This window comes from Leptomonas pyrrhocoris (assembly GCF_001293395.1).
Source record: "Leptomonas pyrrhocoris isolate H10 chromosome Unknown, whole genome shotgun sequence".
Lineage (NCBI taxonomy): Eukaryota > Euglenozoa > Kinetoplastea > Trypanosomatida > Trypanosomatidae > Leptomonas > Leptomonas pyrrhocoris.
The window spans coordinates 227,481-242,391 of NW_015438383.1; the positions used below are offsets into that span (position 1 = coordinate 227,481).

At 56.9% G+C, this 14,911-nt stretch overlaps 4 protein-coding genes across 5 annotated transcripts; all 4 read right to left on the reverse strand.

Annotated features, from left to right (window-relative positions):
- Positions 1-253: 253 nt before the first annotated feature.
- ABB37_08913 (hypothetical protein) lies at positions 254-3,718 on the reverse strand (the record flags this gene model as incomplete). Its single annotated transcript, XM_015808080.1, has 1 exon — positions 254-3,718. The coding sequence occupies exon 1, from the start codon at positions 3,140-3,142 to the stop codon at positions 254-256; it is 2,889 nt and encodes a 962-aa protein (XP_015653365.1). The 5' UTR covers positions 3,143-3,718.
- Positions 3,719-4,800: 1,082 nt separating this feature from the next.
- ABB37_08914 (hypothetical protein) lies at positions 4,801-8,522 on the reverse strand (the record flags this gene model as incomplete). Its single annotated transcript, XM_015808081.1, has 1 exon — positions 4,801-8,522. The coding sequence occupies exon 1, from the start codon at positions 8,206-8,208 to the stop codon at positions 4,801-4,803; it is 3,408 nt and encodes a 1,135-aa protein (XP_015653366.1). The 5' UTR covers positions 8,209-8,522.
- A 1,767-nt stretch (positions 8,523-10,289) lies between these two features.
- Positions 10,290-11,735, reverse strand: ABB37_08915 (putative mitochondrial casein kinase II, alpha chain; the record flags this gene model as incomplete). The annotated part of the gene is made up of 1 exon (XM_015808082.1): positions 10,290-11,735. The coding sequence occupies exon 1, from the start codon at positions 11,421-11,423 to the stop codon at positions 10,290-10,292; it is 1,134 nt and encodes a 377-aa protein (XP_015653367.1). The 5' UTR covers positions 11,424-11,735.
- A 1,162-nt stretch (positions 11,736-12,897) lies between these two features.
- ABB37_08916 (putative proteasome regulatory non-ATPase subunit 6) lies at positions 12,898-14,740 on the reverse strand (the record flags this gene model as incomplete). 2 transcript variants are annotated; one of them, XM_015808084.1, is made up of 1 exon in its annotated part: positions 12,898-14,740. In XM_015808084.1, exon 1 carries the CDS (start codon positions 14,473-14,475, stop codon positions 12,898-12,900), a length of 1,578 nt encoding a protein of 525 aa, XP_015653369.1. In that variant the 5' UTR covers positions 14,476-14,740. The 2 variants fall into 2 exon arrangements, with proteins under 2 accessions (XP_015653369.1, XP_015653368.1); XM_015808083.1 differs by having other exon boundaries at positions 12,898-14,616.
- Between the last annotated feature and the right edge of the window lie 171 nt (positions 14,741-14,911).

The following is a 14,911-nucleotide window of genomic DNA, read 5'->3' on the forward strand; positions in this document are numbered from 1 at the left end:
CCTTTTGTGTCCCATTGGTTCATGGCCTGCCGGCCAACGTCGAGCGCCAGCGGTTTCGCGGCTTCTTGCGCTCTCTTCCCGTCACAAAAATGCGGCCCATGAAAGTGACGGGAGAGTGAAGAATGAAGATGGAAGATGGAAGAGGAGAGAACGCGTGGGGAAGGAAGACGTAAACGAAGTCGTCGTGCACACGTACACAAACTATCACCGCAGTAAATATATATATCAGTAATCGGCACAACAACAAGGCCCGCTACGCCGTCGCCGCGGCGTGCTGCCGTCGCAGCAGTTCATTCCACACGACGCCCCCCATCACGCCCGCCAACCCAATCGCGTGTGCCGAGGTGAAGCGCCGGCCGTACAGCACAAAACTCAGCAAAACAGTGGCCGTCTTGCGCACACTCGTGACGATCACCGCTGTCACTCCCGTGTACTCGGCGACAATGGTGAGGAGGCACATGGTGCCGATGAGGCTGGTCACCGCCACGAGTATGATCAACATCGTGAAGCTAAGGAACGGTAACGTCGTGGTGTTCGGCGCCGTCAACGGCGCGAGAGAGCACGTCCCCCCAGCAGCGTACTCCGATAGCCATGGCAGGGCGAGGCCAAGGGAGTAGAAAATACTGGCAAGGCCGTTCAACATAAATAGCACCTCTTGCGAAGTGGCGGGTACTCGCTGAGAGGCTGCTGCTGCCGCTGCTTGAGCGGAGTGGGGCGCCGTCGATTCCGCGTTCACCTCGACGGCGGCGTCTGTTTGGTGTGACGAGGCAGGCGGAGGAGGAGGAGCGGCACAAGAAGAAGAAGTAGCGTAGTTGTGGTGGTGCTGCTGACGCGGGTGCTGCCGTCCTCGCAGTGCCGTGTCCGTCGAGACCTCCATCGACGACGGCAGAGTCGGAACAGACGGCGGAGAGGTCCACGCGGTGCTACCCGCGGTCTGGAAGCAGTACACCTCCTCCAGCACGTAAATCACCACGTCCATCAGGTTTGACAGTAACACGCCGGCGACGCCTATAGACGACACGATCCACACCGTGTACAAGTCTGTCATCGTACGCCACGCGCTGGAATGCGGTTCGGCTGACACAGCGAAGCTGGCGAGGGTTGAGTTTACGCTTTGCGGCTGCGACGACAGCGGTGAGGGTGATGGTGGTGGTGATGGCTGCTCGGGAAGCACCGTCGTGGGGTGCTGGACTGCATTAAGACCTACTCCGGTGCGGGGCGCGTCCGCCGCGTTATCTGTCGAGTTAATCAGCTCTGCCGGCACAGCGCTCCGCCGCAGCAGAAGCAGCATCGCGCCGCCGCCCCCGCCATTCAGATCATCCTCGTTCTGCGCCACGGCGGACACCGCCGCACCGCCGTCGAGCTTCGAGGCGTAGGTGAAGATGATCAATCCCACCACAATGACCGTGCACGCCTGCAGCTCGCCGTCTTTGGCTAACCCACGCAGACCGCGCAGTGCAGTTCTGGCGGTGCGTGATGGCGATAGAGAAAAAGGAGTGGTGAGACGTGTGCCGAGCAGCAGCGCTCGAAGACGCCGTAAAGGATGCGGGGGAGGTGGCCGCTCACGACGGGCGAAGGAGGAGCAGCCGCAACAGCACAGGAGCAGCCGCGTTAGCATTCCGAGCGTCCTTCTCATCCACAAAGCAAGCAAAAGGCTGCATCGTGTAACAGCGGCGTTCGCGAGCCAGCTTTGTAGGAGTGAGTGTCGACTGTTTCTTGCCGTCATCCCTCGCCCGTCGGCGCCGTCTTCAATGTCACGGTTGCCGCCGCCGTCCTCATCGTTTTGTCGTTGGCTGACGTGGTACATTGAGCCCCGGCGATGATCACGGGGCTGCTGTTCCGCAAGAGGGACTACACCGCCGCTCCCACTCCCTGTCACTGGAATAGAAAGAGGAGAGGGTGCCGCCGTGCTCCCCTCACTCCCTGGCCACTCTTTTGAAGGGCACCGCACCGCAGCATCTCGCAGAGAAGCGGCGGCTACGGACGGCGTGGTGGGGGCGATGGCTGCAGTCTTCATTGCGGAAGGGATCGAGGCGTCCTCTTGCGCGCCATGCAGATCAGCGACGCCGGCGTGGTGGTGAGAGGGGCACTCGCCGCGTGGCGCAGGCTCGTCGTCTCGCTTTGCGGTCTGGCGCCGCGGCAGACAACGGCGAAGGCGCTCGTCCACCGCCGTGTTTGCACGTGAATCCACCCACCCTCGCACGGCGAGGCCACCTCCTCTTTCTCTCCTGCTCGTACCGTCTCGGGGTTGGCGATGCCCCGCTCGCTGCTCGACGCTGTCAGGGTCTGTGTCGCACTCCGATACACGCTTCCCACCATCCGTGTCCCCCCGCATCCACCACCGGCGCACCACCACCATGCACAGCAGCTTACTCGATTTAAATACAACCTGCAGCGGGTAACTCAGCAGGATGGACGTTTGATTTGTCAGGTAGAGACTGCAGGACAGGAGCAACGCGATCCGCACATACCAATGCAGCTCTACCGTGGAGGGGTGGAATATGCGGCGAAGAGCGCCTGTGATGCGGCGCCAGTACACGGCGTACGCGGATAGTGCCCGCCACACCCCTCGTCGTCGCGCGTGACGCGTCATCGCCCCTGCTGTGTCGTGCTGATGGTGGTCGACCGCGGAGTCGTCTCGCCTCTCTCCTCCTCCTCCTCCTCGCCACCAGACCCAAGTCAGATGGGTGGCCATCAGCGCCGTCGTGCACGCGGTCTCCCCGAAAGACATGAGCAGCACGTTCGAGAAGCCCGGCAGGTGGAAAATACACTCCTGCAGCACGGAGGTGAGGACGTGGAAGACCAGCACGCCGGCTGCTAAGATGCAGAGGTGTTGGGTCCGGGGGGGCGCTGGCGAGGCAGACCGTGCCGGTGGTGACGGCGGCAACGGTGATGGCACGAACACCTGCAAAGGGGATGGCGATGAAGAGCAAGAGGAAGAGGGATGCGCACCGCCAGCGTCGTCGCGACGGCGCTGTTGCACTGATCCGCTCGCCGGTTGACCTCGTGAGATTTGTGCCTCTGCGAAAAACAACGGTGGATCGCGCGATGGCGGCGGCGGCGGCGAGGCGGCGGCGGCGGCGGCATCGACGGACGCATCGCCGTCTTCTCGTGAACTACGCGGGGATGAAGGCAAACGCATGTGAGAACGCGAAAGAGGTAAAAAAAAAAAAAGGGAGAAAGAAAAGAAGAGCGACACCGTAATGGCCGCAGGTGTGTAACGGAAGTATACGGAAAGAAAGAAGAGTTCAACCTTTGTCTGAAGGATGGTAGCCGATTGGGATCATGGAGGGAAGAGGGGCGGGTACATGAGGTCGCGACGCCGACTCTGCCACGGACTCCGGCCTGCCGATAAAACACAGAGAAGAGCACCGACGGACGAAGAAAGGCGAAGAAAGAAAAAACCTGTAATGGCTGTATTACACGCGTTAAGAGAAGAAGAATAACATATGTGGATGTAGAGAACTAAGAACTAGAGAGAGAGAGAGGCAGCAAAAACGAAGCGATGTGAAATACCTCCCTCTCTCTGTCGATCGAATGGCTCGCTCTTCTCTCGAAGAAGTCCCTTTCTTTTTTCTAACAACTCGTGGGCACCTCAGAGGCGCCGCCAGTTGCGCGTTTAAAAGGAAAGCGGGGAGAGAAGAGAGGGAAACGAGTATGTAACCCCAAAAAAAAATCAGAGGAGAGCAGCGGAGAGAGGCGATCGTAACCGTCCGACTGAAAGAAAAAAACATAGTGAACAATTGTTAGTGTTTGTAGGTTGAGATGGAGAAGGGGGGAGGGGGGGAGATAAAAGGTTCGTAGAAACGAAAGCGAGATAGAAGAGCGGCGTTTTGTGTTTTCCTCTCCCTTAACTTCTAAATTCGGTACAGGGGTAAACCACGACCCTCACGATCACTCGGGGTCATTTACAACAACATTAGTTTTCGCAAGATAGCAACATATCATATTGATTTATTTATTAGCATCTTTTTCACCTGGAACGGGAACCAAGACGAACGCAGTGGCAGACTTCAAAACAAGATTAGTTCGCCCTCAAAGCGGGGCGGAGTGGGCCTGAGTGGGCGGGAAAACGAACAGAAGAGAGAACAAGGAGGAAGTCGAAGACTGTCCGTGGAAAAGGAGAAGAAAGTAGAAAGGAGTCCCCGAAGTTGATATTCACTTAGATTCCATTCAAACCGTAATTCACATTCGATCATTCCTTTCGCAAGCTCCCAGAAAAAGAACAAAAACGGGCCTTCACGCGCACACGAAATGGACCTTTTGCACTGCCAATTCTGCCGACCGCGTGCAGATATCTCTTCCGCAGCACCTCTCTCTCTCTACCGGTTGACGGGGAGGGATGAAGAAATGAACGCGGCCCTGCCGCTTCCGGGGACCGAAACTCGGCGTTGTCGCCCACCTGCGATGCAGCAACGCTCAAATCCCTCTCGGAAAAAAAAAAGGAAGCGTTCAGAATGGGTGCTCATCCAATAAAAAGAGCGCTCTTTGGATTAACGTGTGTGCACCAATATATATATATATATATATATATCCCTCCTTGAACGACCTCCGCGCCTAGAAGAATCAACCCTCTTTTATTGTCTTCCTATCTGTGACGAATATCATGTTAACCGTACACCTTACATCACTGCCTGGGCGGCCTTTCGCGGCGTGGCACGTCCCTCCTCGGTCGAGGCGTCCCACTCCGCATCGTGTGTGTTTTCTTTTTCCTTTAAAGAAGATCAGATGAAAGAAAAACAGAGAAGAATCATCGTAATACGGTCCCTCCACTGTTGCCTCTTCTACTATTATTATTACCTACGTCTCGTACAGCACCCTGCGGCCGAGGTTACGCATGCGCAACGACGACTCCAGCGCACGGCGCAGGTCCTCGTGCTCAAGCCCCACCAGCTCCAGCGCCCGCAGAACCCGCGTCACGTCCGCCTCACTCAACGTGTCACCCAGCTGCCCGGCGCGAGAGCCCAAGGTAACGAAGAATGCGTGCCACGACGAAGAGGCTGCCGCGGGGGAAAGAGGCGGTGGCGTTGTTCGCTTCGACGACGACGACGCAGCGGACGAGTCTACCCCGTCCCACCCCGCCGGGCGGCGTGACTCCGACCGGGTCGCGGGGCGGCGCCCGTCGACCTCAGCGCTCCGCATCTCGCCGCGGCGTACATCCGCTGAGGAGACGCAAGACGAAGGCGTCGCTGCGCGGCTGGGTTGCCCGGCATTTAAAGCGGATGAAGCGCTCTGCACGTGCACCGTCGTACCTGTATCCTGGTCGCCGCTGCTGGGGTTGTTGTTGGCCATTGTGGTGCGGCCGTGTCCGCTCGAGCTGGAGGAGCAGCGACCGCCACTACCTCTCGGTCTGGTACGGCCCTCCCTGTATACTCTTCCTGCGCCGCTAGTGGAAGGCGTCCCTGCGGCCGCCGCGGGAGCCCCGCCACCGTTTTTACTCGCACGTCCCTCCCACCGCTGCAGCGAGGCGTAGGCGAGCAACACGCAGCTGATCTCGTGCCCGCTCAGCAGCTCCACTTGCGCCTGACAGAGCGGCGCCGCGTGTGCCATGAAGGCCGCCGTGTCCGCGGAGAAGACCTCAAAGTAGAGAATAGCGGTGCACAGCAGCGCGACGTCGCGTACGGCGTCGCGGTCGTGGCGGTGCAGCAGGCGGCCCAGCGCGGCCTCCACACTGGTTGCGTCGTGCACAAACGCAGACGATGATGATGATGATGAGGCGGATGTCACCTCCTCAAACCCGCTCACCTTTTCATATCTTCCCTCCGCCTTTCCCTCCTTCGATGACACACTTTGGGAAGGATCAGCCGAAGACGTCGAGGAAGAAGAAGCAGGAGACGTTGTGCGAGTGGCGGCGGACGACGACAAGATATGCCGTAAGAACACCGCGACAAACCGCTGTCCGAGGTGGTAGGGGATGCGCAGCAACGTTCGGTCCCCACCAAGCGCCCCAATCAGACGAGGGCGGTACCGCCGCTCGAGTTCACGCTGTTGCGTGCCGCGGCGGCTGCTCGGACTTTCCGCTCCCCCACGTGGGAAGGTTTCGAAGTACGCCCACGGTGACGACGTCGTGGAAGCCGAAGATGAGGATGATGAAGCAGTGGTCACCTCGACGCTGGTGGTGGCGTACAACGAGGCGCGTATGACGTCCATGGCTTGTCCCAGTGTCAGCAAGTCATCCATTCCATTCTCCGTTGTCAGCGAAGATGTACTTTTCTGATTGTTGTCGTTGTTCGTAGCATCCCTTTCGGGTGCGCTAGCGGCGTGGTGCGGGGCATACACGTGGCACCACCAGCGCACACACCACTCGTCCACCGGCATGCGGGCCGCCACGGCAGCGGCGCCGGCGCAGTCGCGCTGAAAACGCAGAAGGAAATCGGTGCGGTGGTCGCTGGAAGTGAACGCCGCTGGAGCGGCGACGGGGACGTTCGGTACCTCCTCGCTGGAGATGCAGAGCGCGGCGTAAAACACTTGAAAGAGCTCCTCTCGTGAAAACGATACCGCCGACGCCGCGGAGGAAGGCATTGACGAGGATGAAGAAGAAAGAGCGGCAAGCGTTAACGGCGCCAGCGCCAGCTCCTCGCCCAGCACGCGTAGAACCTCTCGCATGCCGTACGCGCAATTCGCGGACAGCACATAGGAATGCACCGCCGAGCGCGGCAGCGAGGCGTGTCGCCCAATGGAATAGAAAAGCCGCGTTATGTGAAGCAGGCGCCACAGCAGGCGAAGGAGAAACAGTGGCGGTCGTGCAGCGGCCGACGCGGCATCCTCGTCCACTTCTTTTCCTTTTTCAGATATGAGTCGCGGTGCTCCTTGTTTTGGATGCGACGACAAGGACGCGGACGAAGGGCGGTGCAAGCGGTAGCCACGCATAGCATCGAAGTGTCGTGGGGTAAGCTGATGCAGCGTGCGTTGGACTTGCCCGGCGTACTCGAACAAACGGCCCTCGACCGCATCCACGTTCGTCTCATCCTTGCCATCGCCACCATGGATAGCGGCTCGCAGTGATGGTGCCGCCGCCGCTGCTGCTGCTGCTGCCGGCGGGGCATCGTAATTGCGGCCTCTGCGTTGCTGTCGACGCTGCTGACTCCAGTAAAACAAATCTCCCTCCATCTTCTTCAGTAGCTGATAGGACTGCAAAGCAGTGCGGCGGTACTCGTGTCGATGCCGGCCTGACATCTGCTTCGCTATCGCAAGACCGGCCTGCCGCACCAGCTCGTGCCGCCTTTGCCGTGGCGCGTCCTGCGGACCGTCGCGCCTGTGCTGCTCTTGTTGCGCAGTGCGCGAGGACGACGTGGGAAGCGGTGCCCGTGCTTGTGAAACAGCTGTGGTGGGCCGCACCGTGGCAGGGCGGAGGCACCACGTACGCATTGCATCGTCATCTTCATGATACTTCTCATGGGGGCTCCCGCTATCCGGTGCAGCGTCCAGCGCGCTCGCGTTGCTGCTCCACCGCCTCCGAGCTCCCGCACGAGGAGGCGCGGGTGCCTCGCGCGACGCGCCGGACGACTCCCTGCGTCCGCACGACGACAACCGCTCCACTTCACTCCCTGCCTCGCTGCTTTGAAGCAGAGAGCGATGGGGAAGCGAAGGCGCGTTCGGCTCCTCACCGCCTGCCTCGTCTGCCGAGCTACGAACGTAAGGGCAGTTTTGCTGCCGCAGAAAGGCGTGAAATGCAGCGGCAGCAGCGGGGGGTGTCGGTGCATTGTTGCTGCTGCTGGGGTTGCCGTGGTTCCTGTTTGCGGGGAAGGCAGTGGAGGTGGAGGCGGCGGCGGCGGTAGTGGCTGTGCCGTCTCGCCCCACACGACCATCACGCACGCCGCCACGCGTGCAGCGATGTACGCGCACAGGTCTCCGTCTACTACGCTCACCGCGAAACGACGATGATGTCGCGGCGGCGGCTTCCCTGCGCGTGCGAAACGGTTGTTCTGCTGAGCTGTCTTCCTCATTAACACGGTGATGACTCTTATGGGTATTCTTAATCGAATGCGTTTGTTCATGTTGAGTGCAGGTGTGAGGTAGTGGAGAAGAAGCACCTCTTCTTTCGTTCACCAAAGACGACGTCACCGCTGCGAGACGTGCAGATGACGGGGTGGCGGCTCGCCTGGAAGGTTGGATGAGAAGACATCGTGCCGATGCCAGCAAAACGTTGACGAATACGATGCGGCACGGTGTCCGCTGGACGGCCCAGTTCTGACGAGCTCTCCGCATGGCAGCCGCTACAGACTTCCCGGTATGTAGAGAGGGAGGGAGGTGCAGTGACAACAATTAAGCAGCGGTTCTTCTTCTTTCTTCTTATTTTTTTTTCTATTATTTTAGGAAAGAGCAGGTTGTCGGCAGTCGTTGATCATCAACAGAAAATGCACTGCTGTGCCGTTTGTTGTTGCTGCTGGTATCCCCCTCTCGGCCGGCACACACACACACACCGCTGTCAGAGCGTACGTTCGACTAGGAGAAGGGCGAGGGCGTGAGGGCTGTGTTGCGTTGTGCGTCACCGTACGCCTCTCACGCAAAGAAGGAAGCTCTGCATAGGAAGGAAGGAGAGTGGGACAGGGAGAGGCAGAGGGAAAGTACGCTGACGTGGTCTTCCGACCGTCTACCACGCTCATGTGCACGAGTGACGCGTGTGGCAAAGCTGAAGGCATAGCGTTGCCTTCCTTTCTTCCGTTATTATTATAATTATTATTATTAACGAAGGCATCAACCCAGCAGCAACGCTACCCGTCTTCCAGCTGCAACCACGGATCTTTCGTGGGAGACGCTAAACTCGCCCGCGTCAAGCTGCGGTCCTCCGTATTTCTTAAACGGAGTCAAACAGATATACAGATATAGATATACCAAGATAGATATATGAACTGAAGAGGGATTCATCGTGCGATGCTGATCAATCAAATGACGAATGAAGCAAGAATCAAGCGAATCGCAGGAGAGATGGAACATCAAAGAACTCAGCAAGTCAAACCACACACACACACACACACACACACACACAACAACAACAGAAAAAAAACAACAGAAAAACAGCACCGTAAGAAAGACCTGCCTCAGCCTTTGCATCGCCTCGTGCGGCGCCGCGCTGTACAGACCAAAACAAATAAAATTTTTAAAAAAGTAAAAACCAACAAAGAGCAACGACATCAACAACGGAAACATCAGCAACCTTAGATAACAGTAACAACCGTAATAATGCATTCACACACCCTCACGCACACACCCACATGCAAATAGAGATCAAGAGAAAACCAGAGAGAGGAACGCGCAAACATTAAGTACTTGCCGTTGTTCAGCGAGCAGGCTCTGTCACAGGAGAAAATCCCAGAAGAAGAAAAAAAGACCGCGAAGAGAGATACTAACAATAATAATAATAATAAAGAACACGCACATTACCAACGACTACGGGCTCCACATCAGGTCCGATTTGGAAAGAGAAAGAAGAAAGGAAAAGAAAAAAGACAAGAGAGGCGCCACTGCAAACGGTGTTCGGGAGAGGCACCAACGCCTACGTCACCTTCACGAAGTGAATCTATATTCAAAAAAAAAGTCGCAGCAACGTTCACGTTGAGATGGTTTTTCCTTTTTTCAAGGAGTATGAGAAGAGAAGCGGAGAAGGAGAAGAGGGAGGAGGAGAGGAAGAGGGAGAGAAAGAGAGGGACAGCGGCGGCAGCAGTTACAAAACGCGAGCCTCCCCCACACCATAAGAAGCGTGCGCAGAGTCCCTTCCCTCCCCCTCTCCCCTCTTCCATCATGATGGACGTGAAGCGCAGTGCAGGTGAATCGAGGAACAAAGCCGAACAACCAACCAAAAAAAAAAAAGCAAGAACCGAAGAAACAACGGCAGTGGGAAACGAAGGCAGCGACACGGAAACACACGTTGTGAGGAGTTCTCCTATCAATAAGGCAGCGCAAAAACAGAATTACCCTGAAAGGGGGAGACGGAGAGGAAGGAAGGGGAAGAAGAAAAACATAAAAAGAACAGCTGCTAAAAAACTATTACCACCACCACCAACAACACCACCAACAACGCTGTCACCTTTCAATGACTCCCTTCACATTATTATTTTTCTCTATTATCTTTTCTTAGACAGCTCCTTCCCTTCACCTTCAGGTGCTTCCCGCGTTGGTTGAACGGCCAACTCCTCCACCCACTTCGCGTTTCGGCGTCAACGAGATAAGTACTTAGGTTTCTTCGAAGATCTCATTAAACGCCTGCGCACCTTCTCGCCTCTCGTCTCTTTCTTGCTTCTTTTTCAACCATCTCTCGGCGATCCTTCTTCTGCTCCCCATCTTCCTCCTCAGTGACGGACCACTGGGTACTGCTCCTGCGGGTCCTTCGCCAGTACCTCCCGTACCGGGGCGAAGAAAGGGTGTTGCATCGCCTCGTGCGCTAGAATGCGGTCTTGATGGTCAAACTGCAGCATCTTGTCTAAGAGATCCAGCGCGGTCGCGTCGCACCACGACTCCTGCAGCGAACCTTTCCGGATAAACCGACACCAGTCGACGTGCTCATCGGGCAGCGCGCGCAGGTTCGTCTCTACAACGCGCGAGATGCGGCACTGATACTTCTCCAGGTAGCGGAACAGCGCCTTCTTGCCAAAGACGGCAACGATCTGCAGCAGCTGATCTTCATTGTTCGTGCCGACGAAGAAGGGGTCGTTGCGGAACAGCAAGCCCGCCAACACGCAGCCGACGCACCAGATGTCCAGCGAGTAGTCGTAGTGGCGGTAGCCGACGAGCAGCTCTGGTCCTTTGTAGTGCCGCGTCGCGACGCCGCAGTTCAGCGGCTGCCCGTGGATGTAGTACTCCCCGAGGCCCCAGTCGATGACACGCAAAATCTTCCGCTCGTGGTCGATCATCACGTTGTACGGCTTGATATCACGGTGGAAGATGCCGCGGCGGTGCGCGAAGTCGAGGGAGCGAAGAATCTCGTACAGGTAGAAGCGCATATCGAAGTTCGTCAGCTTATTCGTGTAGAGCAGGTTGCGCAGGGTAGTGGGGTTGTGCACGTACTCGGTGACCAGCACCACCGTTTGCGAGTCGTCATCGCGCAGCACGTCCAGCAGACGCACCACGTTCGGCCCCCCGCACAGGTTACGCAGGATGCTAATCTCTCGCAGGACCTTTTGGTACCGGATCGGCTTCAGCAGCTTCAGCACGCACAGACAGCCGTTGTTGCGGTTTCGGCCGCGGAAGACCTCCGAGTACTTGCCGCGGCCAATCTTCTGCAGCAGCTCGTACGGCGCTAAGTTCTTGTTGAAGTCTACCACCGCATTCTTGTAATCCCAGTACTCGACGCCGCGCTGGCGGTAGACGTACCAGAAGGGGTGTTCGAACTCCTCCGGCTTCGTCTTCTTCGTGCGGGACTCGTCTCCGCTGAGGGTGGTGCTTCCGTTGGGGGCGTTGTGCCCTGTCAGCTGCGCCTCCGACATGGCTCGTCGCTTCGCCCTTCCTGGTGGTTTATTTAATTTTAAATATAAATATATATCACCTGTGTGTGTGAGTATGTGTGTTGATGTGGTTCACCGTCCCTTCTGTTCAGGAAGATCCCAAATAAATACAAGAAGAGGTAATAATAAGAACGAGAAGCTGTGGCGCAGCCCTTTTTTCTTTTCTCTTTCTCTTTCGCTTTCTCCAGTTCTTTACTTGGAGGAGAACAGTTTACAGCGCCCACGCCTTTCTCGTGATGTCGGCTCTTCTTCTTCCTCCTCCTTTTGTTTTCTTCGCACAAACGAACGAACTTCTGTTTGAGGGGGGGAGGGGGGAGGGAGATTATATGAATAAAATGGAAGTGAAGGGAAGACAAAGGAGACGGCAGAAGAAAAGAAAAAGGTCAAATAGAGCAGAAGGTTTAAAGACAAGAAGGACAGGAGCGAAAGAAACAAAACGCACGTGAGTCGATCTGCGTACAGCCATGATGCTCCTCCCTCCCCCTTCCTCCTTTCTCTCTCTCCCCCACTCTCTTACGGAGTCGGGGTGTCACCGAAAAGTGATGCTGTTTTGTTTTCGGTGTTTTCAACCTGACTTTTTGCGGAACTCGTTTTCATTCCGAAGGAGGAGTAGTGGCATCATTGCTGACGACGAGCGGCTCCTGACCCTTCTCCGCGGTCATCAAAGCGCACTCCTTGCCCGCACTTCGCAAACGGCGGAGCTGGAACGCTGTGCCGCCGGGGTGTGCATCGCGATCCGTCATTTCCGGAAAACAAATTGGCTGCCGCAGTGCAGCGCTCTCCTTTCGTTTCCTTTCCTTTTCGCTCTCAACTCACCGTGGAATCCCGCATCGAACTCACTGAACGTTGCGGCTTCACGGGGCTTTCTTTTCCTTCTTCTTTCAGTAATTCCGTATCAACGAGAATGAAGAGCGCACCACGCTCACATGAACATGTCCACTTCAAAAATAGATGTAGCATAGCATCAACAGCACAAACACACACACACGCACATACACATACAACCAACACCATCGACGATCACGACGACACCACCTGGGAAAAAAAAAATGAAAGGTGGAGGGAATAGGGTGGAGAAGGGGAGAAGGAAAAACAGAAAAGAAAATAAGGGGGCCGCCCGTACAATCGTGGCGAGCCACCACCAAGAGTGGAAGAACATCAACAGAGCAATCATACACTCAAGACAACGCATGCAAAAGGGGAAAAGAAATGAGGCGATCAACGCGAGATCTCGTACCAGTTGGCCAAGCACACACCCAATAAAAGATACAAAAAGAAAAAGTTGTCCGCTTCGCGTTGACTCGTCCTCGTTGCTGCTGATGATGTTGGTGGTGCGTACGTTTTTGGGGGTGTTCTTTCCGCCTCATTAACGGTGGCTCAAAAGAAAACAGCAAAGCTAAAATCTTCTACTCCTCCATTCTCTTTCTTTTCTTCTTTCCCGTTTTCCCCCCGTATGTTACGCGTTGTCCTTCTTGGGCTTTCCACCCGGCGCAGGCGCCCCCTCCGTCTTCTTCTGCGCCTTCGCCGCTCCCTCCTCGGCATCACCATCCTTCTTCCGTCGCTTCCCCTCCTCCTTGTCTTTCTCGCCCTTGTGTTTTGCGATGTTCTCCTCCACCAGAGCATCGAACTTGCCGTTCACTTTGTCAAAGAGGGAGGTGACGAGGGTGTTGTAGCACTCCAGCGCGGTCAAGGCATCGTGGTACAGCGTGGTCGAGGTCTGGTCCGCCACCGCCGCCGCATCGGCCGCGTTCTCGTAGAACTCATCTCCTTCCCCCTCCTTCCCAGACTTCAACATCTCGGCCGCCTCCTCATCGAATAAGATGAGGCACCGATGCTGCTGATCCACAATGCCGCGCAGCTTGCGATCGAGAATCAGTTGAGACAGCTTCTGCTCCACGACCATCGCATCTAACTGCAGTAAGCCGCTGATGTAGTCGATCTGCACGCGATTGTACGGCGACACGACCTTCAATAAGTGGCGCTCGAGCAGTGTGTTGTACATGTCATTAACCTGTCGACGCACCACCTCATCCGCCAGCAGATCCGTCTCTGTGTTCGCCGTCCCAGCCGCCTCGGCCTCCGCGCGCGCCTTGCCAAGAATCGCGTTGAAGAGGTGCGTGTCCTGCTTGTTGTACGCCTCCGCAATACCGCGCAGCGCATCCACGTCGCTGCCCTTGTACTCCAGCACGTTCTTCGACGACAGCAGCGCCGTCAGCTCATCCGGCATGTCCGTCGTGATCTTCGCGAGAATCATGTAGCGCAGCGCACGGCGGGCCTGGCGGGCCTGATCGCCCAGCTGATGGAAGCCCTCAAACGCCTCGTACAGGTAAGAATACGCCGTCTTGGAATCCTTTTCCTCGGCGTGCAGCACGCCAGATTGCAGATCAATCTCTGCCTGCGACAGCGGGGGGCAGTAGATGCTGTTCGCCGTGGTGCGCGCCGAGACGAGCGCCGCGCGTGCCTTCTGCGTGTCCAGCACGGCGTAGTACAGCTTGCTCTCCAGCAGGTAGATCTCCAGCAGCAGGGTGCGATCATCAAGACGGCGCACCTCCTTCAATAGAGAGCTGAGCGCCGACAGGGCGTCGTTCTTACGGTTCTCTGCAAAGAGCACCTCCACATAACGCAGCTGCAGGCGATGTCGCAGGAAGGTCCGCTTCTCCTGCCGTGCCCAGTCCACCGTAGCCAGGCACACCGTCTCCTGCTCCTGCAGCGGGACACCGCACTGCACGATGTGCTCGAACAGCTTCCGCACCATCTTCGTCGTCTTCGCTTTTGGCAACACTTGAAAGAAGGGACGGACATCCGTGAGAAGCTGGATGGCAGCCGGGCCGTCCTTCGTCGCGGTGAGGAGCTCGGCGAGACGGTACACCGCCTGCTCCTTCGCCCGAATCGCGTCCACGTCGTCGGCGGTGACCGCCGTTTGCACAATCGCGTGCAGGAGCCGACGCGCGGTGGCGCGGTCACCCTTGGCGTAGTGATCCTCCGCTACGTCGAGGGTGTGGGCACAGTCTTCGATAATACCAGAAGGCGACATCTCACCGAGGAGGAGAAGGAGGAGGAAGACGAGAGAAGCAGAAGAAGGAGTGCTGTTCTGGCTCAACGCCTCTCAACTCGTTCAATGGTATATATATACGTGTGCGTGTGTCCGCTTGTTGTTGTGTGCGTGTACGCTCCCTTTGCGAGTGACCGGCGGCGAGGGAGAGAAGCAAGAGGAAATGAAAACCAAAGGCGGTGTAAAAGATGCGTTGGAGGCAACACGCAGATATAAGTATATATAAGAGGAAAGAATGAGTAAAGACTGCATGACCCGTTATGTGAACGTGAAGTGTGATGTACGCAGCGGAGCGCGCGCACCACAAGCGAAGGACGACAGAAAAGAGAAACCGAGAAAGAGAGAGGAGGGAGGGTGGAGAGGGAGAGGGGAGCCGAAGTACTTCATCCTCAACAGGAGAAACTCGCTACCACGCTCT